Source organism: Thalassophryne amazonica, chromosome 18 (genome assembly GCF_902500255.1).
Source record: "Thalassophryne amazonica chromosome 18, fThaAma1.1, whole genome shotgun sequence".
Lineage (NCBI taxonomy): Eukaryota > Metazoa > Chordata > Actinopteri > Batrachoidiformes > Batrachoididae > Thalassophryne > Thalassophryne amazonica.
Window position 1 is genome coordinate 55,166,027 of NC_047120.1, and position 27,006 is coordinate 55,193,032.

Genomic DNA, 27,006 nt, shown 5'->3' on the forward strand with positions numbered 1-27,006 from the left:
CATCACTTATCACTTGATGTCATCAAGCAAAGTTACATGATTGGCTGGCAGCTGCAATTGTATGGATGCCTTGTTTATCATGCATTGCCTGTGTGTAAACCAAACAGCAAGCTTCAGATGAAGCTCTACCAGAAGAAAAGAAAGCTGCAGTTCCTTAACTTGGCCACTTGAGGCTGCTCCAAATACAAGCACATTTCCAGAAGAGTCCATGTTAAAATGTCCAACTTTAGAGCAGTAATAAACATACTTAAGCATGGTTTACACATAGACAGTTTTGTCAGCGGGTAGTACGTAGACCGAAGTTCGCGGTAGTTCTGGCTGTTTTCACTGTGGAAAGGGGCGGAGCATTTCGCCGGCGTTTTGACCACCGTACTAGCCGCAAATACGCGGATCGCAGGTTAAGACGCGCGTGAGAACGGCAGTGTTCTGCTGCCGCCGATAATGCCCTGTGTACCGTTGGATTTATCCAGGCAAATCCTGCGTTACTCCAGGAACTTTTGCATATAGGCACCGCCCCCAGAGTATAGGCTGAAGCAGCAGGAATACATGCCTCTGTCACTGCAGGGGGAGGGAGATCATACTCAGCCTTTACTTCTCCTTCCTTTTCCCCTCCTCAACGTGTTGCTCCATCTCCACCACAAGGCTACCCTCTGCTTCTGAACCAGACCTCTTGGTAAGTCCTTGCCGCTACCAATTTTCTTTTAGGAGGCATACTGGAGCTTCTCTGCAAAAATATCTGGAGCTGGCCGTTTGGAACGCCGTTAACCGGGAGGTGGCGTTTAGAACGGTGTACTGTCCGTTAGCGCCGCCGTTTTGTCTGCCTCTGTCGCCGGTTAAAACGCCCTTGAGGACGCCAATGTGGGCTCTATTGCCGTTTTACACGCGTTGATTAGGGATACAACGCTGGCCGCCAATTACGGCGGTGTAAACTGCGGCACTACAGGAAGGGGCAGGATGAAACAGTGATTAAAAAGTATCAAACGCCGTTGTTCGCGTTGTCTCCATCGTCACGCGAATTCTCCGGGAGCGCTCCCAGAATTATTCGACATGTTGAATAATTTTTTCGACGATTCCCGGTAAAGACAGAACTAAGCCACGCCCCCTAGTGCCGGCGTTAACAACGGCGTGTGATCCTTAAGACGTCCAAAAAGTCTTCCGGGATGCTTCCGGGAGCTCTTACCGTCTATGTGTAAACGGGGCTTTACAGCCTGGCACAAAAAACTGTTTTTGTCTCTATGGATGGTTTCCTCCCCCATGGCAACTGTGGAGGGGGTGGGGTGGGCTGCTTCTAAATTCTTAGTTTAAGATGTTTTAAACCATATAGTTCTGTATAATTGGGGGCGTGGCAGTAGCAAAGCCCAGTGTCTCCGCCTCTCAGGTCAGTAACCTCAGAGTCAGTTGGCAGTGGCTGTTAGCCATTGTGAACGCTGTGTCTGTTTCATTTGAAGAATTTTATTACAATCACCTGGAACAATATGGCTTGCTGTGTAGTGAAACATTCCTAACAGATCATCTAAGACATCCCTGCTGTAATATTCGCACTGAGTGACACTTTCGTCGTAGTTAATGTTGTATGCTAACAGTGCTAGCACTTTTAGCAAGTATAGGTTGCTTGATCCGTTAAGCTCCATTAATGCACGTTTACTGAGAAAATAAACAGCTCAGAAATTTTGATGTCCACAGCAAAAAGCAAATCATTAGGAGAACTGCTGCGTAGTCCCCAAAAATATATTTAACAAACACCCGAACTGAGGTTACCCTGTTAGCTTAGATGGTTTGAAGTCAAAGATAGGGGTAAGTTCAGGCTTCTTTCGTCACACACTGAGTCACTTATTTTTGCATGAATGAGCTCATTGTGACATAGACAGAAACACCGCTGCTGCCAACATGGCAACGCCCAGATAAGAGCTTCATACCAGTGTCGCAGACCGAAGCGATCAAATGGATTAATGGGATTATTAACCATCAGATGATAAAGGTAAAACCTCTTAAATCATTCTAAAGATAGTTTTAAGCAGAAATGAGGCGATACTTGGTGATGTTTTGAAATGACCAACACACAGTGAATGCATCAGCTAGCAGCTCGTGTCGCTGCGGCACTCTGATCACTTCCTCCGTCTTTTATGGTGAAATAATGCTGAATTTATGTGGAAATGATTGTTGTACAAAAGCTTCAGATATCCGTCGCTGAGACAGATGATGACTGGAGTGCAGTTTTAAGCAGAAACCAGGTGATAATCCGTGAACCGCAGCTAATGACGCATACGCACTGAAGGCAGGGCGGACCGATTTTTAGGGGGGACTGTTCGGTCGGCAACACCGGCTGTTCTGGGTGTCTGTAGAAAACCTAAGAGTTACGTCACACAAGCTTTGTCCAGTACATGGTGTAAACTGGGTATTTTTGACTGCAATCTTTAAAATCTGTCTTTAGGACAGATAGAAAGCCACCTGTATTTGCTTGCTGAAAAAGTGATCGCTTTAAGTTGACTTTCCCGCATCAGTTTTACAAATGAAACCTTTCTGTTACATAATTCAGTCCAGTTGGAATGTGACAAAGCAATGCCATACAGCAAGAACAGCTCTCACTTTCTGATCAACTGTGGGAGAAACAGAAAGATAAAAAGCTTTTCGAGACTCTGACAGTCAGGCTGCATATTTTTATCCAAACAAAGTGCATTCACACATTATGCATCAGCGCGGCCGCTCCGGCTTGTCTGATGTGTCAGAAGCTCCACAGTATTCACTTCTCTTCCCTCCACGCTCATTCTAGGCAAACATGTGCACTGGAATTCTTCCCCAATTAAGACAGGGATTAGTCGGGTTCACTGTGGGAACCGGCGAGTGTGGGAAAGCAGAGGGTCTGTCTCACTCTCTCTCTCTCCTTCACTCAGCCTCATTCTCACTCGCTCTTGTTCATCACGCTCCCTCCCTGCCCAGTGTTTTCGCACCCTTACAGTAACTCTTCCTCCTCTCTCTTCTCACCCTATATTCAATCACTCCTGTGTTTTTCCACTTCTTGCTCATCTTCATAATTCTGCAGACTAACACCCTTTATTTTTATGCTCCCCCCCCTCACACAGTCACAAAAATCTCCACAGCTTTCAGTCCCAATTCTTCAAGGTTTTCTGAAGTGCACAGTTCTTCTGTGCTCCCGTCTCTGGCCTCCCCCCTCCTCGCCCCTCGTCTCTCTAGTCTTCATATGAAAGCTTGTATGGGGCGAAGCTTGGGACTCTTACAGCTGAATAGTCTGTCAGGCTAAGTGGGTGCAAGAAGACAGCTCGTTAGAAATGAAAAGACAGGTGTCTCAGCCTCAGCGGCGCTGCAGTTAAGAACGGAATCTTTGCATGAATGAATAAGTCAACATCTGGCTGAAAATGCAATTTAATAATCTGATAATCACTTTTTACACATGCAATCTGCAGAAAAATAAAAAGTCCCCCCCAATGAATGCCACCGGGTGACCTTCACCTGCAAATGCAGCAAATCTTTCTCATGATTTTGCAACAATCTTGTTTTCCTGCCACATTCCTCACGCTCCCTGTCACTTTTTCTTCCTCATTCCCTCTTTTATTTCCTTGCGTTCCCACACGTCCCATCCCTCTGCACTCCTCCACACAAGGCTTGTCCGTTCCAATTATGGCCCTGCTGTACCCCCGACCCATCCCTCTTCCCCAGCTCGCACACTCTGCACACACAGCCTGTTCTCATTAAGCCTGTATCAATTAGGAATTAACCTCTTAAAACAAAAGGCCTCTTGACGAACAGCCAATTGCATGCCGTGTGAGGTACTTCCTCTCCGTCACTTCACCCTGCTTCCCATCCTTGGCATGACACATACAACCTTTTTCCACACTATGGCAGTCACCAAACAAATCTGGGTCCAAAGCATCAGCAGCATAAGAAAGTGAACATCAACATGTGTGTTTTCAGCAGTAAACACAATTAAACACATAACATTAAACACACAACCTTTTTCCACACTATGGTGGTCACTAAACAAATCTGGGTCCAAAGTATCAGCAGCATAAGAAAGTGAACATCAACATGTGTGTTTTCAGCAGTAAAGACAATTAGGCTGAGTGAAGAGTCACCGTGTCAGTAAAACCACCTTGACACTTGCACGGATTTGATCCCTGCACTGCTGTGCAATTCGTCGCGCCAATGTGTCCCACTTTGTCCCTCTTGAGGCCACGCTATATAAAATACGAGGTCTGTCCGAAAAGTAACGGACCTTTTTATTTTCTTCAAAAACTATATGGATTTGAATCATGTGTGATTGTATCAGCCAAGCTTGAACCTTCATGTGCATGCGTGAGTTTTTTCACGCCTGTCGGTTGCGTCGTTCACCTGTGAGCACGCCTTGTGGGAGGAGTGGTCCAACCCCCTCGGCCGATTTTCATTGTTTAGAAATGGCTGAGCGACTACCGCTTTGCTCCATGAAAATTTTTTCAGAAATTGTTTGAGACAGCCAGGTGGAAACCATTTGCAAGATTCAGATGGCTTTCGGTGAAGATTATATTGACATCACACGGATTAAGGACCATTACAACCGGATTAAAAACGGCCCACAGCGGAGAGGGCGCGCCGCGCACCGAGCGGCAATCGACAGGCTCAAACGACCAGATCATTTCCAAACTGAACGCTTTGTTGATCCGGGGCGTCGTCTGACTACCAGAGAAATGGCAAGACAGCTGGACATACCACTTTTTTGGCACATTCCACTGTTACAGGAGTTTTTGTCATGAAAAGATGTGCGGAGGAATTCGCGCGTCGGGACGGAGCCACTCATGGCGCGGGACGAAAGCACCTCCGTGTTGGTCTCACAGGACATGTCCTAACATGCCCAGCTCTTGCACCATTCGGAAGATTCAGACGGCTTTCGGTGGCTTTTCAGTTGTGTGACTATCTGAGAATTTGTGGACGACCTGGACATGCCACAACATGTCCTGTGAGGCTTCTTCACGGCATTGCTTTTGTCCCGCGCCAGGAGTGGCTCCGTCCCGACATGCGAATTCCTCCGCATGTCTTTTCATGACAAAAACTCCTGTAACAGTGGAATGTGCCAAAAAAGTGGTATGTCCAGCTGTCTTGCCATTTCTCTGGTAGTCAGACGACGTCCCGGATCAACAAAGCGTTCAGTTTGGAAATGATCTGGTCGTTTGAGCCTGTCGATCGCCGCTCGGTGCGCGGCGCGCCCTCTGCCACTGTGGGCTGTTTTGAATCCGGTTGTAATGGTCCTTAATCCGTGTGATGTCGATATAATCTTCAGCGAAAGCCATCTGAATCTTGTGAATGGTTTCCACCTGGCTGTCTCAAACAATTTCTGAAAAAAATTTCATGGAGCAAAGCGGCAGTCGCTCAGCCATTTCTAAACAATGAAAATCCGCCGAGGGGGCTGGACCACTCCTCCCACAAGGCATGCTCACAGGCGAATAATGCAACCGACAGGCGTGAAAAAACTCACGCATGCGCACGAAGGTTCAAGCTTGGCTGATGCAAGCGCACATGATTCAAATCCATATAGTTTTTGAAAAAAATAAAAAGGTCCGTTACTTTTCGGACAGACCTTGTATAGCCATATAATTTCATAGCCGATGATGCATTTGCTCTCAGAACTTGGCTGATGAAACCATCTCTCATCGCTCCCAGAAAAACAGAGAAATTATCTACAGCTGCAGGTTGTCTCGTGCACGTCGTGCGGTGGAGAACGCATTTGGAATCTTGTCTCAAAAGCAATTATTTATAATATATATTGCAATGGACTGGTAAAACAGTTGCATTTTCATTCCTTCGTATGAGTTACATAATGTATCTGTGAAGTTATGTTTATTATAGGTGTAACATCGCTTCATAATCTAATTTCAGGTTCAGATGCGCTGCGCGCAAAGACACGCAGTGGCATGCAGTGTTTGCAAAAGACTGCACAGTTTTAAATGATTCTTCTTGTTTGTCTGTTTGTACAGTTGAAATAAAAAAACAGGTAAGTTTTAGTGAAAAGCTTTGTATTCTTTATAAGAGAAGCAATTCAAACACAAAGCAGAGTGCACCCTGACAGCAAAGCACAGTAAGAGCTTCAACCCCATTAATCCCAAATGACATTCTATTTTAAACATATTCTAATAATTTTATGATTTCTTGGCAATCTATTGACAAAAACTTAAAACATGTGCATGACATTGGTGGAGGTGGGTATATTTGCACCAAAAATGTACTTTTCAATGTCAAATTTATGTGGATTTTTAAAATATTTATTGTTAAAAATCTTTCTATTTCTTCATATAAGAGGATTTAAGTTTTTTTTTTTGATAAGGCTCCATACTAGGTGGCGTATACAAATGAGGACTAAACTGATCATATGCCCTTGGGTTTCTGTGAAGACCCTTAAAACACTGCTATAATCACAGAATACAGGTGAATAGTACTATAGTAATATATTGCAAATACCCTCTTACTACACTTTTCTATTTTTTATAAGCTTGAAAACATTATAATTAAACAGTCATAAAGGACTCCATAACATTGTGTATGACTGCTAAATATTTGAAAATTATTGCCATATTATTAGTTGCTTGTGATAGTATTTATGATTTTGTGTTATATTCTGTATTCATGCTATTATTTGTATTCTTCACAATACTGTGATGACGAATAACGTGCAACTACAGGCCACAGGACCTCAGGCCAGGAAAACCTGTGGATTAATCCACCTCCAGCCAATCAAACATGTCTTGGCAATAAATGATCTCCAATCATATAAAACTACAGTTATGTTTTCAGTCCAAAACAGTTTTTCCCCATCCTTCTCTGTGCGCTCTGGTTTTTAAAGGCAAAAGTAAAGCGGTTACTGCCACTAAAGGGTTTGTTTGACTTTCACTCATCAGTGGGACGCAAATAATCTCCTCTCTCTCCTCCTCTGTGAGCTTAATATAATTAATGATTAGGTATTGGTGGTGATCCAGATCTGGATACCAAAATTTAATAATTCTCTACTAGGCACTAGGCAGTGCCATGACTTGAATACCTATACCACTTCATGCCAACAGGTGACACTGTTGCATTGATAATTTATTTATTTACTTGTTTGTTTAAATAGGGGACGATTCTGGGACTGTGGTTAAAACAAAGCTTTAAGAACATGCACATGTACAACATTATTCCTGAGAATGTACTTGATTTCTTGCATTTAATTTCAACATCAGATGTGCAATAACTTTAACATATTCTTAAATCAGATTTCATATTCATTTTTGGCTTGGGACTCTTATTGTTGAATACCATTATTTAATTGTTAAACCTTTTTGAACTCATTGATCCTGTAAACTGGGTAATCTTGATTTTAACCTTATTAAATAAAGACAAGTGTGAGGTTACAAGTTGAATTATGTTCCAATTATTGTGTAACAGTGATATAAATGATGCTCCAATAATTATGCACAGTTCATAAAGTCAGTTTATCCAAAATCCCCCTGAAGTGGAACCACGGGCAGTTTGCCTCAGGACCAGCTGCGGTGCTCTGGACTAACTCGCCGGCTTCATCTGTTGTTGAACTTTCTTTCATGGCATTTTCTTGCTTTTTGTTTAACCGTGGTACATTCCATTTTTAAAATTCTGCAGATGCCTCTGTAAGCACATCACCACTCTGCAGGCGGAGCAGCAAAGAACCTAGATTTCGTTTTCCCACAGATCAGTCGGTGTGAGCAGTGGTCCGCAGCGCCACACAGCTCTTTGGCACAGTGACTATGTTGGCACAGATCCAGCACCCCCACCCCCTTTCCCAGGGCCCCGAGAGTGTAATAATACATTACTGACAAAATCCCACTTCCCATTCCTCTCAAACACTTGCAGCCCTGCTCCCCCACACCCACCGCTGGCTCGCCCCTAAATGGGGGATCGGGGTGACATGTGCTTGAGTCTACACTTTTCTCATCACTCCCCTGGGATCGCTTAGATTCAGACTACAGGGTTTTTCTTTTAAATGACATATACAGTATTTTGACTTCTTGACCAAATCCTCACAAGTAAAAAAGATTCTCCTACTGTAAAGATAACCTAATTATTAATCCTCTAAAGTTTGACTGGAGATAGTTGCATATTGTGCAGAATACATTTGTCTTTCTGTCTGTCAAAATAACTACTATATTAATAAAGGAATTAATAAATATTGAAGTTCCTTTTTCATGTTTAAACATGAATATGGATTTACCTGACGCTCATGGTTGAGCTGCTCTTTTCAATCTGCTTTTGACAGCTCAAGGTCTTTCTTCCACTTGATTATTCTGGTTCCATGAATGTCAAATCCAGTGCACAGCTGACCCAGATCCACGTCAGAAACCATCAACTGAACTGTCAAGCTGTATTCACCAATCCTGGCCCTCAGGACCCAAAGTACTGCACATTTTCTTTTTCTTCTTGCTCTAACTGCACATAAGAGAGACATCATAATGAACATATTATAAAGAACAAACATAATGAAACATATCTGGTGTGAACTACTTTGGGTCCTGAGGATCAGGACTGGGAAACACTGCTGCAAAGAGAAGTTAGAGTACATGTAACAAGCCTAATGTCCTTTTCTTTATTTCACACTTTACTTACTACAGTACAAATACAGTACATCCAGAAAGTATTCACAGCACTTCACTTTTTCCACATTTTATGTTACAGCCTTATTCCAAAATGGAGTCAATTAGTTTTTTTCCCAACAAAATTCTACTCACAGCACCCCAAATGACAACATTTTTTTTTTTTTTGCAAATTTATTAAAAATAAAAAACTAAGAAATCACACATACATACACTCAACAAAAATAGAAACGCAACACTTTTGGTTTTGCTCCCATTTTGTATGAGATTAACTCAAAGATCTAAAACTTTTTCCACATACACAATATCACCATTTCCCTCAAATATTGTTCACAAACCAGTCTAAATCTGTGATAGTGAGCACTTCTCCTTTGCTGAGATAATCCATCCCAACTCACAGGTGTGCCATATCAAGATGCTGATTAGACACCATGATTAGTGCACAGGTGTGCCTTAGACTGCTCACAATAAAAGGCCACTCTGAAAGGTGCAGTTTTGTTTTATTGGGGGGGATACCAGTCAGTATCTGGTGTGACCACCATTTGCCTCATGCAGTGCAACACATCTCCTTCGCACAGAGTTGATCAGGTTGTCAATTGTGGCCTGTGGAATGTTGGTCCACTCCTCTTCAATGGCTGTGCGAAGTTGCTGGATATTGGCAGGAACTGGTACACGCTGTCGTATACGCCGGTCCAGAGCATCCCAAACATGCTCAATGGGTGACATGTGAGCATTATCCTGCTGCAACATGAGGTGATGTTCTTGGATGTATGGCACAACAATGGGCCTCAGGATCACAATAATGGGCCTCAGGATCTCATCACGGTGTCTCTGTGCATTCAAAATGCCATCAATAAAATGCACCTGTGTTCTTCGTCCATAACAGACGCCTGCCCATACCATAACCCCACCGCCACCATGGGCCACTGGATCCACAACACTGACGTCAGAAAACCGCTCACCCACATGACGCCACACACGCTGTCTGCCATCTGCCCTGAACAGTGTGATCCGGGATTCCTCCGTGAAGAGAACACCTCTCCAACGTGCCAAACACCAGCAAATGTGAGCATTTGCCCACTCAAGTGGGTTACGACGATGAACTGGAGTCAGGTCGGGACCCCGATGAGGACGACGAGCATGCAGATGAGCTTCCCTGAGACGGTTTCTGACAGTTTGTGCAGAAATTCTTTGGTTATGCAAAGTCTTCTTGAATATGATGCCACAAGCTTGGTGCACCTATCTGTGGGCAGTTTTACCCATTCCTCTTTGCAGCACCTCTCAAGCTCCATCAGGTTGGATGGGAAGTGTCGGTGTACAGCCATTTTCAGATCTCTCCAGAGATGTTCATTTGGATTCAGGTCTGGGCTCTGGTTGGGCCACTCAAGGACATTCACAGAGTTGTCCTGAAGCCACTCCTTTGATATCTTGGCTGTGTGCTTAGGGGCATCGTCCTGCTGAAAGATGAACTGTTGCCCCAGTCTGAGGTCAAGAGCGCTCTGGAGCAGGTTTTCATCCAGGATGTCTCTGTACATTGCTGCTTTCATCTTTCCCTCAATCCTGACTCGTCTCCCAGTTCCTGCTGATGAAAAATATCCCCACAGCATGATGCTGCCATCACCATGCTTCACTGTAGGGATGGTGCCTGGTTTCCTCCAAACATGATGCCTGGTATTCACAGCAAAGAGTTCAATCTTTGTCTCATCAGACCAGAGAATTTTGCTTCTCATGGTCTGAGAGTCCTTCAGGTAAACTCCAGGTGGGCTGCTATGTGCCTTTTCCCCCAATCCCTCAGTTCAGATGGGCGGCCAGCACCAGGTAGAGTCCTCGTTTTCACTCATGGTCACAACATAACTCTTCACCAAACTAACTACATTCCTTGAACTATAAAAACACAACAAATCTATAACACTAACAACACTCCTAAAATAACATGTACTACAATAATTATAATAAAAAATAAACAAACCCCAAACTCCAATAATGCATTGCTGCAATGCATTATGATCAACAGTGTGTCTGTTTTAAAAGACAGAGTGTACATGAAAACCTTTACTTTTTTTTTAATTGAAAAGGCACTGTCTCATTAATACTTGCAAATGCACAGAGGGTGATCTACAAATAGTCCTTGATTTGCACACGTGTTGTGATCCACAAACACACATTTCCCATTTGTAACTTGTGTGTTGGTTTTTACAAATAGATGTGTCATTTTTTCAATTGAAAAACAAAAAAAAAGGCATTTGCAAAACTGAAAATTCTGTATGTGAAGTGTGACTCAGTATGTTGGCTGCTTTTCACACTCCCATCCAGTAGATGGCAGTGTTGTATGGGTTTCGACTGGGGGGGTGCATGTGTGTGATGAGACAGCTAATTTCCCACAATCACTTCTGGCGCTTGTGTCGGTTTAACGCTCGTCAGAATTAACGCATTACTTTAAAAGTGTGATATTTTCACTTTGTAAAAATGACAGAGTTGCTGTTAATGTGTTAATAAACTGTCTGGAATTAGTCTGTTCATAAATGAAACCATAAGTGAAAGCACCTTGCGTTTGATCTACACTGCCACCGTGAAAGGTAAGTGAGACATCTTTGCAGCAACCGACAGGGCGTCTAAAAACAAGTGCTGGCTCATTGTTTTGGGTTTGTGATCACTTCGCGTTAAATTTACTCAGAAGCCTCTGTGAAGCTAAAACTCGAAACTGGTTTATCAGTTGGCAACAGTGTGCCGAGTCAATATTAAAAGTTAGCAGTTTCCTGTAACTTCCACTCATTTTTTATAGGAGTTTTTTGGTTTAGCATCATAAAGTTAACTTTTCAGTTAGCAGATTAGTGGCTATCGAAGCCAACTTATCAGTTAGCTGTGCCCACCACTTGGTATGTATATTACATTTTGCATTAATCTGTGGCATCTTTAACTCAATAAATCATTAATATTTATGTACCATAATAAAAAAGGTCTTCTGACTCCGTGTCATGTCGTGCGCCTTTTTCATGGAACATGGAGTCTGTCGAGTCTCATCAATATACATACACCGCACATACACACATCTAGAACAACTCTTCTGGCGTGACAGCACCTGTGTTTGGCTTTTTCGCTGCTCGTTCTCACATCTCACATTCCCTTTTATCGAGCCTTTGTTGTGTGGGCCGCTGAAGAGGAGGTACTGCTGGCCCACCACCACCAGAGGGCGCCCTGCCTGGAGTGCGGGCTCCAGGCACCAGAGGGCGCTGCCGCCTTATGGGAGCAGCCTGGGTGACAGCTGTCACCCATCACTGGACACAGCTGTTCCACTCAGCACAGAGGTATATCAGGAGGACGGCGTCTCCACCTCAGTGCCGAGATATCGCCTTTAGACTGAGGTAACGTTCTCTGCATTTATATTCTGACTAACTAGCTAAAAGACTTGTTAAACCTTTTCAGGACAGCTGATTACTGTAAGCTAAATTGCTTGGATAAGTACTCACCTGCCTGCCATATTGTGACTAGAGGTGGAGGCGGCTTCTCCCCTCTCCGTTACTGGGTGCTGTCGCATCCACACCTGTGTTGTTGCTCTCTCCCGCCAGCAGTACCGGATCCGACGAGCGGAGGCAGTGGCCACCTGGGAATTCGGGACTTGGCGGTTCCAGTATTTCCAGGGTTCGGTGGCAGAGGAGATCTGGGTGGTTTCGGTTCGACTGAGACGGACGTCTCCTACCTTCGAGCCTGCCCACACGACACCAGCGGATTCGACCCCAAATTGTGATTGTTGTATTCATTGTGCTCGTTTCACAATAGTAAACCTTGTTATTCACCTTCCTCCATTGTCCGTTCATTGCGCCCCCTGTTGTGGGTCCGTGTTCCTACACTTTCACAACAGCCTTTTTGTTTGTTTGTTTTTGCCTTTGTGCTGTTTGTGCTCCTTTGTTAATAACTGTTTGGCTGCTCTGGTAAATGACTGCCAGACTCTTTTATTCTATCACCTGCGGTGGATCAAGGTACCCTGTTTCTCTGGGTCAGAGGCTTGTACTTTGTGCCTCTTCCAAGGACGAAGCCATTAATCCAAAACTCATCCACAAACAATAGAGTTGGCATGTGTCCCGATGATCACCAATAAACTTATGATCTTAAAGGTTCTGGACGACCTTTAGAATGAGTTTCATTATGAGTCATTCCCGGGTGTTAACTGAAGCTGTGAAATCTGCAAGAAGGCACATGGGAGACTCAAATCCAGACTGTTCTTGTATGAAAATCCTTCTTTGTGCCACTCCACCAAGAAGCTGTGACTTGTCACCCAACTGACAAAAGTTGCACTATGCACAGTTTCTACAATCTACAATTCTACAATCACAACCATATAAGCCTATAACAAAACAGTGGTCATAGGTGTCTTGATGGCTTCCCTCACTAGTTTCCTTCTTGCATGGTCTAGAACAGGGGTGCTCAAGTTCGGTCCTCAAGAGCTATACCTTCCTGATACTCTTAGTTGTCTCCCTGCTCCAACACACCTGAATCCAATGAAAGACTCGTTAGCAGGCTTTTAATGAGCCTTTCATTGGATTCAGGTGTGTTGGAACAGGGAGACAACTAAGACTATCAGGAAGATAGCTCTCGAGGACCGAACTTGAGCACCCCTGGTCTAGAAAGATTTATAGAACAGGTGAAACCATTGCACAAGTTTTACGTTGGATGCCCTTCCTAACGCAACTTACACATAGGGAGAATGAGTCCGGGTGGTCCCGGAAACCTTGTTTTTTTTTTTGTTTTTTTTTAAGCTAGTGCACTAACAACTTGGCCAACACGTGTAGCAAAGGAGCTTTCCGTTTATTTGTTTTTATTTACGGCGACATCTTGTTGCAAATGATGAAAATGTACAGCCCATCAAAGCCCAAGGTTTGCTAGATGGTCTATGTTGCATTTTAAATTTTGTCTTGGCTGGGAAACACATCCGGTAAACAGGCTAAAAGAAAGAAGAAAAAAGAAAGAAAAAGAAAAAAAAAAGCAGGTCTCGTCTGCGTTCCCTGTTAAAGGGATTCAAAGGGAAGTGATGCCCTTTCACACTACTGTTTGTGCCACAGTTCTCAGCACGGCATTCACGGCTGCGCGTACGTGTCTGGGTAACACATAATGACATTATTCTCACTAGGGTGACCTCCCTCATTGTTGCTGTGCTTTCTTCTCCCAGGCTTGTGAAATTGACATAAGCTTTACAAACATTCCAGACATTTTTTTCCCTCAATGCTGTATTTCTTTTGGGTGGAATCAGATAAAAAACTAAGAACACAAACAGCACCACCTAGTGAATTCTGACACTTAAAAAAAACTCACTTCTGATTTGTTGAGTTATAAGGGTAGAATGGCTTCAGCGCTTTGGGAACGTCCTGGTGACACCTCTTCTATCCCGTGTGGTCTGCGGAGATGCATGATGTTGCGCTTATACCTGCAGACATTGTTCAAGCTAAAAAAAAAAAAAAATAGGGGGTGGGGGTTGGAACTAGTGGGATACTTTACTTAACGTGCAATTTCCTGACCTGCCCAGGTGGTTGACAACATAGTCCTGGAACTCCGCCACTTGTGCCTCAGCAACGGCGGCTCGAGTGATGAGATGCGCTCGCTCTTTCTCATAGTTTTCCTGTGAGAGCGGGAAGGAATTAGCAGTTCAAATCCATGACAGAAGATTTTCCAGTAAACACTGAAGTGCTGACAGGCAGCGGGTACCAGAGTGGAGTCTGTGAGCTCCTTCAGCTGTTTCCTTACGTCCACCCAGGATTCCCCATATGTTTCACCCAGCTGCACCGGCCTGACAAAGTGACATAATTCTTGACTTCCTGTGACACAGTTTTACCAGATTTAAGAGTTATTTATGATTAGACTGACACTCACTCGTGAAGGCTACTAGTCTGAAGGAGAATTTTGAGAACATCCACCTGTAACAGAAAAATAGGAAAGTGCACATTTCAGAGGGAAACTAATAGAATTTAATGGAATGTGAGGTAGAACAGCTTATTATCAAATCAATCAAAATTTTGCATGGGACATTATATTGAGTAGTGATTCCCAAAGGGTGGGGCACGAAGGTATTGTGAGTTGGCCATGAGAAGTGATCAAAAATAAAGATTTTTTTTTAAAACAAAGTCAATCATTTACAATTTTGTAATGAAGTTCAAAAGTACCAAAGCATATGATAATTTTTAAAAATGCAATACGTTGTATTAAAACAAAGCAATGGGGTTTAAATTCTGATTCTTTTTTCATCAAAATTGTGATTAATGGTTTGGGTGGGTCCCAAAAAGATTTTCCAATTACATGCTGGGTTCCGGTGTTCTTAAATTTAGGAATGACTGATCTAGGGATTTGAGAATTTGAAAGTGGGCGGGACTTATTGAGTGGAGAGGAACAGTGATTTTTTTCGTACTCCTAGTCAGGAAACTACCTGAAGTGCATTGAAAACTCGTCCGCCAATCTGGATCCGGATCACCAGGATAGGAAACTGCAAAAACTGCCCCTCTCAAAATAAGTCAAATAATCCTAAATCTAGCCAAATTGTTTTGTATTAAGCAAAAAAAATCTGCCTATGGGGTAAGAAAAATTTGCTTGGTTAGAATTCTCAAAACTAGCAAACCCAAAATAAGACATTTTTTCTTATGTAAAAAAAAAATGCTCGACAAGATAATTTTTCTATTTAGACAAAAAATAAGTCCAATTTTCTTTAAACAAGTCTTTTTTACTTTCTTAGATATCAGTTTTTGCAGTGGACAATATGGGGAATTAAGACATATATATATATACATATATACATACATACATACATACATATATACATATATACATACATACATACATACATACATATATACATACATACATATATACATACATACATACATACATACATATATACATACATATATACATACATACATATATACATACATATATACATATATATATACATACATACATACATACATACATATATACATACATATATACATATATATACATACATATATACATATATATATACATACATATATACATACATATATACATATATACATATATATATAAAAGAAATGGAGGGATCATTAAATAAAAAATTTGAAAAAAAATGTAAATGTTCTTTTTTGTCAGACAAAAAAGTAGTGAATTTCAAACACAAACGCAAGGACCTGAACTGAATTTTCACGAGCTCAACTTGAAAGATGTAAAAACTGGTACAGCTCGACAAATCGTTCCATCCATCAATGCTGTTACCTGATCTGTGGAACACCTCAGCAGCAGCAGAGTCTTTTGTTGGTGAAGGATACACAGTTTTCCAGTTCAATACACACAAAACAAATGCTCTTTGGCTTTAAAAAGGAAGTGTAAACAAAAAAGACACCCCCATAGACCAAATACAAGCATTCACCAGACAAAACAAAAGCAGACTGATCCCTTTCAAGGCGGAAATATTTCTTCTCTACCTGCTCTAGGGTCACCTGCAGCTCCAGTGCCTCCAGCTTTGTCTTTTCCTGGTGGAGATGTTGGTGCTCCTTCTCAGTTTCACCTGCCAACTCAGCAGAATCTGGGCAAAAGTTACCTTCAGGTGGTCCAGGGTTAAGACCACAATCTGGTTTGGCCAAAATCTGCTCCCTCTGAATCCTATTATCACAAAACAAAGTCTCCTACATTTTTCTTAAAACAACTGTCCTCACCACGACAACTGGAGCATGTTCTACCTCTCACCTGTACGCAGTGAGGAGGGCGTGATAGGTTTTGGTGATCCTCCGGAGCCTCTTTTTATACCAGTGAACGTCAGAGGCCAGCTGTTCCTCCCTGACCCTGTAGGACGAATGGACATCCTGCAGCATTCTGTCCACAAATGTCCTCATCGTGTTCCCCTCTGAGTGGGCTCTACTTTCCACATGTGCATCAATGTACTCCTGAGTGAATGTGCATACAGATACATGACACACTGCAGAAAATCTTTCAAACCTTCACTTAAAGACGTGATTTTATGCTGTTGTACTCACAGCTATATCCTGTAGATAGCACACCAGCCTCACACGAAATTGCTCATTCAGGTGTTTGATGTGGAACTGCAGCTTTGAGTTCGCTTCTTCCACCTCTCGGACTTGGTTTTCAGAGCACATCAGCTCCTGAGTGGGAAGCAGACATTCAACCAAATGATCGAACTGGTAAACTGCCATTAAAAGGGGAACCTTTAATTCAGAAGTTGCAAAACCGTTACTGAATCTGCTGTATTTTAGAGAGAAGGTACCATATTTTCCAGAGGATAATGACGTTCAAAACCCCCGGAAGGCCGGAGATTTTGATGTCTATCTTGGGAAAAATGCCTTGAATTCTCTGTCGGGCTGGAATTTACACTCGGAAACTCGCAAGGATATTGAGACACCCGAGGTATCCGAGTTGACGTCACAGCCACGGCAGCCGCGGTAGCGTCCAGTTAGGCAACAATGTTACTAATGTAGGAAATGCATGTGTAAAATTTTAACAAAACATTACTTGCTATATGTAATATATTCAAATTCTATGTACAATTAGTTAAGCTAGCAGCACCATACATCAGCAAAAATTTCTTTAACTATTTCATTTAGCTCATAAAGATAACGTTAGCCTAGGTTTGCTGTGATAGACTATGTAGGTGATCCATATTTGTCTCAGAGGTAATCTCATGAACGCACTTTTTCTGGAAGGAGGGATTTCTTATGCCTGGTCTTTCCGGGCTTCCAAGGGTTCTGAACGCAGCATAAGTCACACGACCTCTCGACTAGTAAAAAAAAAAAAAAAAAAAGTGACCTACACTCCGGAAAATACGGCAATAATATCCGTAGGCAGGGAGCCAGTAAGACCTATAGCACTCTCACATTTGACCCCAATTACCTGGACCTTCACCCAAATGATTGACCTCTGGCTGACCTTACTAAGGCAATTCTGTGCCACATTATGTGTAAATCCAACTGAAAATGAAATTTCTTGACCTTTGCACAATTTCAGGCTCAACCATCACTGACATACCAGGTTTGGTAGGAATCGACAAAACGACCTTGGAGGAGTCAAAGAGGCAGTCATGACCTTGGCTCCAATGATTGATCTTTATCAAATGTGACCTCAGCTGGGTAATTCCAGAACCCACTGGCATAAGTAAGTTCAGTAGTGCTGCAACAAATAATTATCTTCAAAGTTGATTAATCGAGAAAATAATTAACTGGTTAAATGATGGATTTAAAAAAAATGACTCAAAATAATGAACCAATAGTGGATTAATAATAAATTAATCATTGCAGCTCTAGTGCAAAATGGAGTGAAAATTAAACATTTTAATCTTTGACCACCACAGATTGACCGCTTGCAAATTTGGCCTCACCTGGGCAATTCCAGAACTGGCCTCCATGTGTGCACCAAGTCTGGTTGCACAAAGTGAAAATCGCAGTTTTGACCTTGACTTTTACCAAAAATAAATCCCTTAAAAAGTGTATGGCCTTTGGGTTTTTTAAGACTTAAGTCACAAAAACAATTTTCTTTGGCACAGTTATAATTTAATAGCCTTTAAATAGTGGATTCATAATATGACATTGCAATGTGACCAAAATCTGAATTGTCTGGAAAGATTAATAAATAATTCCCCTGAAGGGAAAAGATTCAAATGAACAGACGGCCTTGAACTACTTATGGCAGTAAAACATACAGTCTATGATAGCGACCATAGCGAAGTCATGGCTCTCGTGGAGGCTTCCCCTGATTTGTACGAGGGATGCTGGAAAGCACACGGCGACAGCCAATCAGAGCAGAGAGGTAGGGTGACATCAGCTGGCTGGTATGTCAAATAAAATCATCCAAGATGGCAGAAAATGCTCAGAGACATCTTGTTTCTGTAAAAATCCAATATGTTTCTCATATATTTTATAATATTTTAGCGAGAAATAAACACTTCTAAATCTGAAAACACTGGTTTTGAAACCAGATAACACATCTTAAGTAATTTACAACACATCATACGGATGTTAGAATGCACATATCATGTGAAGTCATGTAATTTAAAAATGTCATGCATACACACTCCCAAAGACGGCGTTAAAAGGAAAATAAAGTATTGGTTATGGAATCCCCCCACGTAAATATGTTTTCATTAAAATGAGCCGTAATTTTGCAATATGTTTAAAAAATAAACCAATGTTATAATGCTTGGCTTTCAGCTGAAACTAAATCTTGTCAGTTTTGTGAAGGCCAATACTGGGGTCAACCACTGACTCGCATACAGCGGGTTTGGTGGAAATTGGCCCGAGCACATTGGTGGAGCAGTGGAACAAACAAACGTTTAAATATGACGTGCAGCTGGGACTGTTCATGCTCACCGCGCTCTGTTGGGAGAGTTTCTGCTGGGTGATATGGATCGCTCTCTTGTTCTCCTGCTGATCTTCAGCTATAGACATACCGATGACCCAACCACAAGAGAAGCAATGACCAAAAACCACAGATTGCCACATCACAGGAGGAAGTAAAGAGACCACATCACACACGGCAAATAAGACCACAGCTCACAAAATCAGAGGAAACCACAGAGTAGACCAACACAAGGACGCACATCCGGAGATATATTTGGCTGTCTGATGACTGGAAATGGGAGTAGAACTGCCGTTCACTGCGACTCACACTTTCTCCTCCAGTTTCCTTTGCTGCTCCTCGTAGCTGTTCTTCATTTTCTCCAGCATGTCTCTCATTTCAACTTGGTTTCCAAGCAGCTATGTGAGCACATGCAGATGAGAAGGAGCCAGTAAAGAAATAAGTCATTAAAATACATGTGAAGTCACTGCTCCAAAAAGTGCAACACTCACACTTTTCTCCATAGATTTTTGATCTTTGTCCAACGCTGCCAGATCTTCAGGCTGGAAAGGGAAAGATAAATTACAAATAACATTTCAGATCCAAACTGACAGCATGCACTTGTGCTGTGCACCGCTACATCGGAGACACCATGGAACCACCTTTGGTCTTGGATAGCTATAAACGTGGCCGCCCCCTTGGCCTTCACAGAGGCACCTGAGCGCTGGATCATGCAGACAAATCCATCACACAGCCAAAATGTCTTAGCTGGTCCCTCAAAAAGTAAGTGATAGTTCTCATTGCAATTTCCCTAAGTAACCGTTTGGTTGACGCAAACTCAAAGATCCTCTGAAGAGATGTTGTACCAAAGATATCGAGTTGTTGGCTCAGCTCACCGGTTAGCATCCAAGGCCTGGTTCCATAAACCAGTCTAATCTTTTAGTCTACTAAACTTACTTAGTCGACGAAGGTTAGTCACCCAACATTAGCCATCTAATCTCCGTTGCACATCGACGGCTAAACTTATAGATTAGCCATTTTACGCTAGTCGACGACTTTCATGGTCATAGCGGCCTCGCAAGTAACGTTGCCAAGAAATGTTTACTTCCGGATTGGTCCATCTGCTACAAATATGGCTGAGTCCGCTGCAGCAGAGAAGCTCTCCCGACCTCAGCGTCCATAAACATCTCCAATGGATTTGTGCCATTCCAGTCCAGGAACACCCGCTCCTGCTGCAAGGCTCTCCTTCCTTCCTCCTCCATCAAGTGCTGGTACATGATAGCCACCTTTTTTGAGGTAAGACACTGAAGTTTTGTTGATTAAAATAAGATTAGCCTCCTCTGTACCAGGCTAAAACCCTACCAGGCTAAAAACCTTAGTTGGGTAATGCAAAACTTTAGCTAACTAAGCTTCTTTTTGCAACGACTAATGTCAAAAGATGAGTTGACTAAGTGAGTTTAGTCCACTACACTAGACTGCTTTATGAAACCAGGCCCAGGTCTCACAACTACACAATACAGGAAGCACCAGGACTCTAAAGACTTGTACCTGCGTTCTTTTACAAAGATATTGGTGTTGCCAAACACCTCTGTCCAGTGACATCAAGAATCCCTAAGCTCTTAACCAGGTGTCTCTTGATCTCAAAGGTAAAGGATCTAGAGGCATGAACGTCACTGCAAATACATGTTTGAGGGACAAGCTCAGGAACTCATTGAAAACCCGGAGGCTAGTCTTGATCCAGGACAACTGAACACCCAGACCCCACTCTGCAGAAGGCTTACTGTATGTGGAACCAACATGGTCTGTGCTTCTTTTTTCAAAAGCAGTATTTCAGTTAACTTTCCGTCTGTGAAATCTGCCTACAATTACTATCATTAACAATGTCTAACTGTAATTCATGACAGGAAACTTGACTAGTGATCAGAATCGTGACAGCGGCACCATGTCTCACCCTCACTCTGTCATGAGACAAGCGGCTGACCAAAGCTCGGACCCGGTCCAGCTCCCCGTGGAGGCCCTTGGTGGAAGCTTTTGCACTGTGCTGCTGCTCTTCCAGCTCCTTGCGGAGGGCGTCCTGGGCCTGAGCCAATCTCAGTAACTCAGCACTCAGCTCCTCACTCTGGGCCAGCTCTCTGTCATGAGCCTCAGCCAAAGCCATATAGTTCTTTTTCATGGCGGCGTACTCCTCAGTCAGGGTCTGGCCACTCTTCTCGCCCACTTCCAGACGCACTGCAGTAGATTTCAGTTCTCTGCATAACCTCTGTCGCTCCATCTCAAGATGTGTTTTCACGCCGTCTTGGATCAATAACTAAGCAGGGCAGGGTTCAGCAAAGAAAGACCAGGATCAGGATCTTCTAGGGTGTTTTTTTTTTTAATACTTTGTAATCAGTGCCTGCTGTCAAAATCTAACCTCGTTTTTCAGCTCAAACGCCTCTTCTTCAAACTGCTCCCTCATTTTGTTAACCTCAAGTTTGACTTCCAGCAGCTCCTTGGATATCTGAAACATGAGTAATTGGACAGCGACCGTTTGTTATTTTACCTCTGAACACCACAACGATAGAGTTCAAATTAAACAATCAAGATGTTCTTGTAGTGTCAACTTTCAGCTTTAATTCAAGGGTGTACAATACAACAATTCAACAAACAAACAACAAACAAAATATCACATTAAGCATTTAGAAATTACAGTTATTCATATACCCAGTCCCTCCATGTTCAGAGGCTATAAGTAATTGGACAAACTCAGTATAAGGATTACTGTTGCTACAAATGATCACTTTACAGCCAGCTGTTTTTAGACAGGTCAAGTGATGGATGTGTGAACATTTCTTTTATACCAATCATTAAGAAATGCACACTAAGTGTGCAACAAGAAGGAGACTAGTGAGGGAAGTCCCCAAGTCTCTCAGACAACTCTGAAGGAGTTTTAGGGTTCTGTGGATATGATTGACAAAACTGTATGTAATCAAGTGATATTACTGTTGTGGCTCCAGTGGGATATGAACACCAGACTTCTTGCTGTGGAAACCAATGCTCTATTAGGTCAGCGAAAGTGGAACCTCCTGCTCGCCAAGCTAGTAGGAACATATTCACTCTGGAGCTACATCTCCCCACCATTTTTGACCTCATCCCGAGGTCACAGGTACCTTTACACATTAAGAACCTTTGCCTGTAACTGTGACTGTATGCATATGTCAACTGCGACATTCTGGCAACAACACCAATTGTAACAGAGTGACATCTTTGCAGCTGTGGTGGGTGTCGAACACTTTCGAAGTTGAAATATGTTCCCATGAGCATTAGCTAGAGGAGGAGCCAGCTCTCATCAGGAGAGCTGGCTCTGTCCTGGGGGTTGATGGAGGTGTCAGATGGAGGAGGAGGATGTCGAGGAAACTGCTCAGCATCCGGGACAGCACCTCCCACACCCTGTATGCCACAGTGACATCCTATCAGCGCACCTTCAGCCACAGAGTGAGACCACTGAGGTGCACCACAGAACACCACAGGAGATCTTTCCTACCTGTGGCAGTCAGACTGTACAATTCCTCCCCCCTCTGCAGGATGAATACATAATGAACAGAGTTATTCAGTTACTCAGAGTTATGTGCAGTATTGTCAAACATCTTGTGCAAATGTCTTAAAAAAACATGGTTCATGGTTTATTGTCACTGTTTTGGTACTCTTTAATGTCCTTCAGGTTAAATAAAGTTGATGTTATTCTTATTCTTAGAGGAATTCCCCTTTGGTTGGCCCAGTTGAGCACTGGCCCAGTTAGTGAGGAGTTTGGTGTTCAGAGCCACAAAGATATGTCACTACTGCAGCACAACTTTTGTCTGCTGCTTTATGGTGGAATGGCACAAAGATGTAAAATTTGAGTTTGTTTACCAAAAGGCACATGGGGGATACAAGCCTAGATTTGATAGGTTTCCTTATATAAAAAAGCCTTCGTTGTTTCAGTCTACCATGACCACAGCAACAAAAGATTATAACTCTGTCACAGTTCCCTCAAAGCCTTCCTTCTCGCACGGTCACTCAGCTTTTAAGAATTGCTGACTCTTGACACTTTTACAATACAGCATTGCACCATTATTACCATTTTTTATCTAAATGACTGTCATAAATCCCGACTGGTCTAAAGAAAACTAGCTATAAAAGTGAGGATTATTTAATTTCAACTTCATTCTGATTGTGCATTGAAGCAAAATTACAAAAATTGTCACTGTGGAATTACTTACGGACCTGAGTGTAAACAGGTTTGTTATATGTCATGTGGCTCACCTTCAGTCGTTCCTCTTCACTCTGCATCAGCCTGCAGGTCAGATCCGTGCTGGAAGTGACCAGGCAGCCTAGTCTGCTCTCCAGGTAGCCGACTTTGGTGAGAAGGTTTTCGTTTCTGTCACAGAGCTGACGCTAAAAAGCAAGATAAACAAGAAAACACTTTACCGTAATCAAACCGTGGCAGTGGTACATTGCTGAAAAAGCTGAAGATCATTCTACTGTAGCTTTTATAAAAAGAATGATTCTTTTCAGAAATCATGTCACAGGGTTGACAAGATGAAGATAACTTACGTTTTCTAATGTCAGAGCTTCAACTTGCTCCTGAAGGTCGGCTGAAAGGTTCTTCTTGTCCTGTGTGTCCATCTTCTTGTGGTTCTTTAAAGTAACACACTGTATCCACCAACACTGCGTTGCTATGGTTCACAACAACACAAAGTAAAACCTGAAACTGTGCCTGTACAGGAATTATCCAGACTTTACCAACCAGCACATTTTAAAGGTCGGGCAGATTGACCATGATACCCTGCAGAAGTACACAACAGGGAAAACAGTTTGGTAGCCAGACATAATGAAATTCATACCAGAATACTGTAAATATTAATAATATATTTTTAAAAAGTTATATTTATCAATTTAGCAAAAACGCAGTCTGTATGTGGTATTTTGTATGATATTACATTTATAAAGGAGTAATTTATTAGTGATCTGGTTGGTACTGCAAATAATATAAATGATAACAGCGCCATCTAGTGAATGCCTTAATTTCTGACCACACTGTTTGACAAGAACTCCCCCTGACAAAAATCAAAACATCCAGAAGACACGAATTGTTAGGATTGGATTAGAATTAATATGCCCACAGCAACAGCGCTCCCAACTAAAAGCAAAATAATTTAATATCTAAATAAAAGTGAAAAAGCAAATTTCCAGATGGTTCAAAGCAATACATAATACAAAAAAGTATTTTTATTTGGAACAAAGCAAACTAATGTAAACCATTTTATCAATTAAGTATAAATTAACTTGCAAGTTACCAAAAAAAAGAAAAGAAAAATATTTTACAGTTACAGGGTTTGCCAATGAAATGACATAAATAAATACATCAGCTAAATAACGACAGAATATACAAAATTAGCCTTTTTTTTTAAAACATTCAATTCCATTAAGGCAACAGTCTGTTGACCATCAACAGTCTTCAAAAGGCGATCTGCTGTAAAACAAACTCATCTAGAAATTAAAGTAGAGCTCAATTAAATCTGTTTAGAAAAATGGTTCCTTTCGCAGACATGGTAGGACACGTGGACTGGATTTAAACTTGAGTTGAATCTCTAAATCACAGTCCTCTACCAGTCTCATGTTTTGAAATAAAGCTGTAGCAAAAAATATTCTGTTGTAAATCTGTATGAAAATATCCATTAAGATGTTAACAGTTCAACATTCAGGAGCCACGAGTGTTGAATTCTTCATTTCAGTCCTGATTCACAGTCAGCGGGCGTTAGTTAAGTTTTATAGACTGACAGATTTGTCATGTAATTTAACTGGAATTTTGTCAGGCTTAGGAAAACTACACATTTTTGGAAAGTGCATGCACTGGATAGGTTCTTAGAAATAGAACTTTGCCCACATATGCATTTTTGTAATTACCACCACTGGATTTCTTGATGTTGTAAACATGGATTAAAAAATGTCCTACATCATCTCAAAGGCAAGACATTGGAAAAATTCCAATTTTAAGCTGCCATTTTTACTAATCCAAAATGAGTGCTATGGTGGCTTCTGGGAAAAAAATGGAAGCATTTCTTTTCTGATTGGATATTGCATGCACTTTTCAAAAATGTTTAGTTTTACAAATCACCACAAAATTCCAATCAAAGGCAAGGACCTGAACATAGCAAAACCTGATGACTGGAGTTGACATTCTAGTCAGCTGCTTCTCCAATTCTCACTGAGCCTCTTGTATCTTTGATGGGCCTCAATCTCAGTTTTATACCTGTATCCTCCACTGTGCTATCATTTTATACCAACTCATTACAACAGATTACTGTATACATCTGACTAATGTGACTAAGATTGAGCACTGACTCATTCTTCCATTGTGTTTTGTTCAAGTCCAAATGGTGTTTGTGGCCATACAATCTGGTTTTCTGTGGTTTAATGTGACCACAATCATTAATGTGGGCTAAAATTGAAGTCCTCCTCCTCTTCATTGTCATCCTTCCCAATTTCCTTTGCATCACCACAGCTCAATATGGGCACGCCCATTGTCTTCTGCAGGGCCTCTAGGCTGGCCTGACTTATAAAGTACTGTACATTCTGTGAGGGCAACAGCTTCTGGAGCTCCTCCAGCTTATAGTAGGCCTGAAGAAGAAAGAAGATGGAAGTAAAGCATGTTTGTGACATCATAAAGCAGAGACTAACCAAAAAAAAGTTATACCTGTTCAGAGAATTTGGGAAAACCTGTCTGACAATTACTGGTGTGACACATATATTATGGCATAAGTCTCTCCTTATAGTCAGTCTGTAGTCCATCATCAAGTCTAATCCATCTTTATGAATATGCAATTTTTTTTGCAGAACTCCCCCAAAATCTAATAGGCTCACCTCCTCCCCCGGAGGTACCTGTGTACTAAATATAAAGTGTGTACCATGCACTGTTATTGAGTTATCATGTTCACAAGAACACACCCACACACAGACCAACAGTTACAGCAACACAACATCACGTCCCACACATGATGTTCATAGTGTCAGGATATAAAAAGGTTCGTGTAAAGCAACAATAACAACAATAATCACCACATCAAAGTTGCCTTGCTGACAGTGATGCTCCACCAAGAAACCAAATACATCTCCGATCCGAACAACAGGGTCCAACTCTGGCTCCTTCAGCAGGGATTCACATAACCGCACCGCCTCATCAGGTTCCTCTTCATACAGCCTGAAGACAAGATCACAGTCAGAGACAAGAAAGAATCATACACAAAACATGAGAAGGACATATGGAATTTAATTAAACATAGGACAAAAGTTAGGATTTATTAAACAAAGGAATAATCACAAAAATAGGCTTCTAACCTGCGCGCCTGCACAAACTTCCCAATGAGGGTGATCTTGTGTTGCAGATCTGCTCGTCTTACTTGCAGTTTTCCAGAGGAAGATTCCTTTACTTTGGAGAGGCATGTCAGAGCCTCAGTCAAAGCTTTAAGAGCATTCTCATAGTTCTGACAATCATCAATTTCCACCTGAACAAGGACAGTGAAGGACAAAAAAAATTGTTATTCCTGTCATCCAACATGGTATCATTTCCTTTAGCACATCCTAACCTTCAATTATTCATTGAATTTTTTTAAGAATTCATGACTCCAAACAATCACCTGAAAGCCCAAAATAGACAGAGATAGACAGACAGACAGATAGAAAATTCAACAAAATATGAATAAACTGTCAGAGGGGGCTCGAATGTTATGGTTGCTGGAATGATTTTTGCAAATTGGCCACATAATTGGTAAAATTGCAAATATCATCCTTTTTCACACCATAATATACACATTCGGAATTACAAAATCTTTATTATAAAGTGTTCTCTATTAATGGCTGAGAGAGAGAGAGAGAGAGAGAGAGAGAGAGAGAGAGAGAGAGAGAGAGAGAGAGATGGAGAGAGAGAGAGAGAGAGAGAGAGAGAAAGCCACTTCATCTACATTATTTTGCAAATTTGTGCACCGAACTACACAAAAATCTCATCAGCTCACCAATTGCCCAGTATAGGGGATACCTATAGCGTAAGTATCAAGTGTGTGCCATGTTTTGTTATTGAAAAAACATGTTTACATAAACAGATTAC

The 27,006-nt window shown here is 41.9% G+C and overlaps 2 protein-coding genes across 2 annotated transcripts in view; both read right to left on the reverse strand.

The window, feature by feature from the left end:
* Window positions 1–13,904: 13,904 nt before the first annotated feature.
* On the reverse strand, window positions 13,905–23,528 carry ccdc78 (coiled-coil domain containing 78). Its single transcript, XM_034193493.1, is given in 14 exon segments — window positions 13,905–14,001; window positions 14,093–14,193; window positions 14,280–14,361; window positions 14,445–14,488; window positions 16,028–16,205; window positions 16,290–16,486; window positions 16,577–16,702; window positions 18,920–18,981; window positions 19,198–19,306; window positions 19,400–19,450; window positions 20,839–21,195; window positions 21,298–21,384; window positions 23,166–23,297; window positions 23,457–23,528. Coding segments are annotated over 14 exon segments (1,695 nt in total).
* Window positions 23,529–24,230: 702 nt separating this feature from the next.
* Window positions 24,231–27,006, reverse strand: part of ift140 (intraflagellar transport 140 homolog (Chlamydomonas)) — a 42,710-nt gene continuing 39,934 nt past the window's right edge. Inside the window, exons 28-30 of the mRNA XM_034193574.1 lie at window positions 26,241–26,407; window positions 25,962–26,103; window positions 24,231–25,523 (exon numbers count right to left, since the gene is read on the reverse strand). Of these exons, the coding sequence (XP_034049465.1) occupies window positions 25,335–25,523; window positions 25,962–26,103; window positions 26,241–26,407 (498 nt within the window). The 3' untranslated portion in view covers window positions 24,231–25,334. The remainder of the gene's footprint in view (window positions 25,524–25,961; window positions 26,104–26,240; window positions 26,408–27,006) is intronic.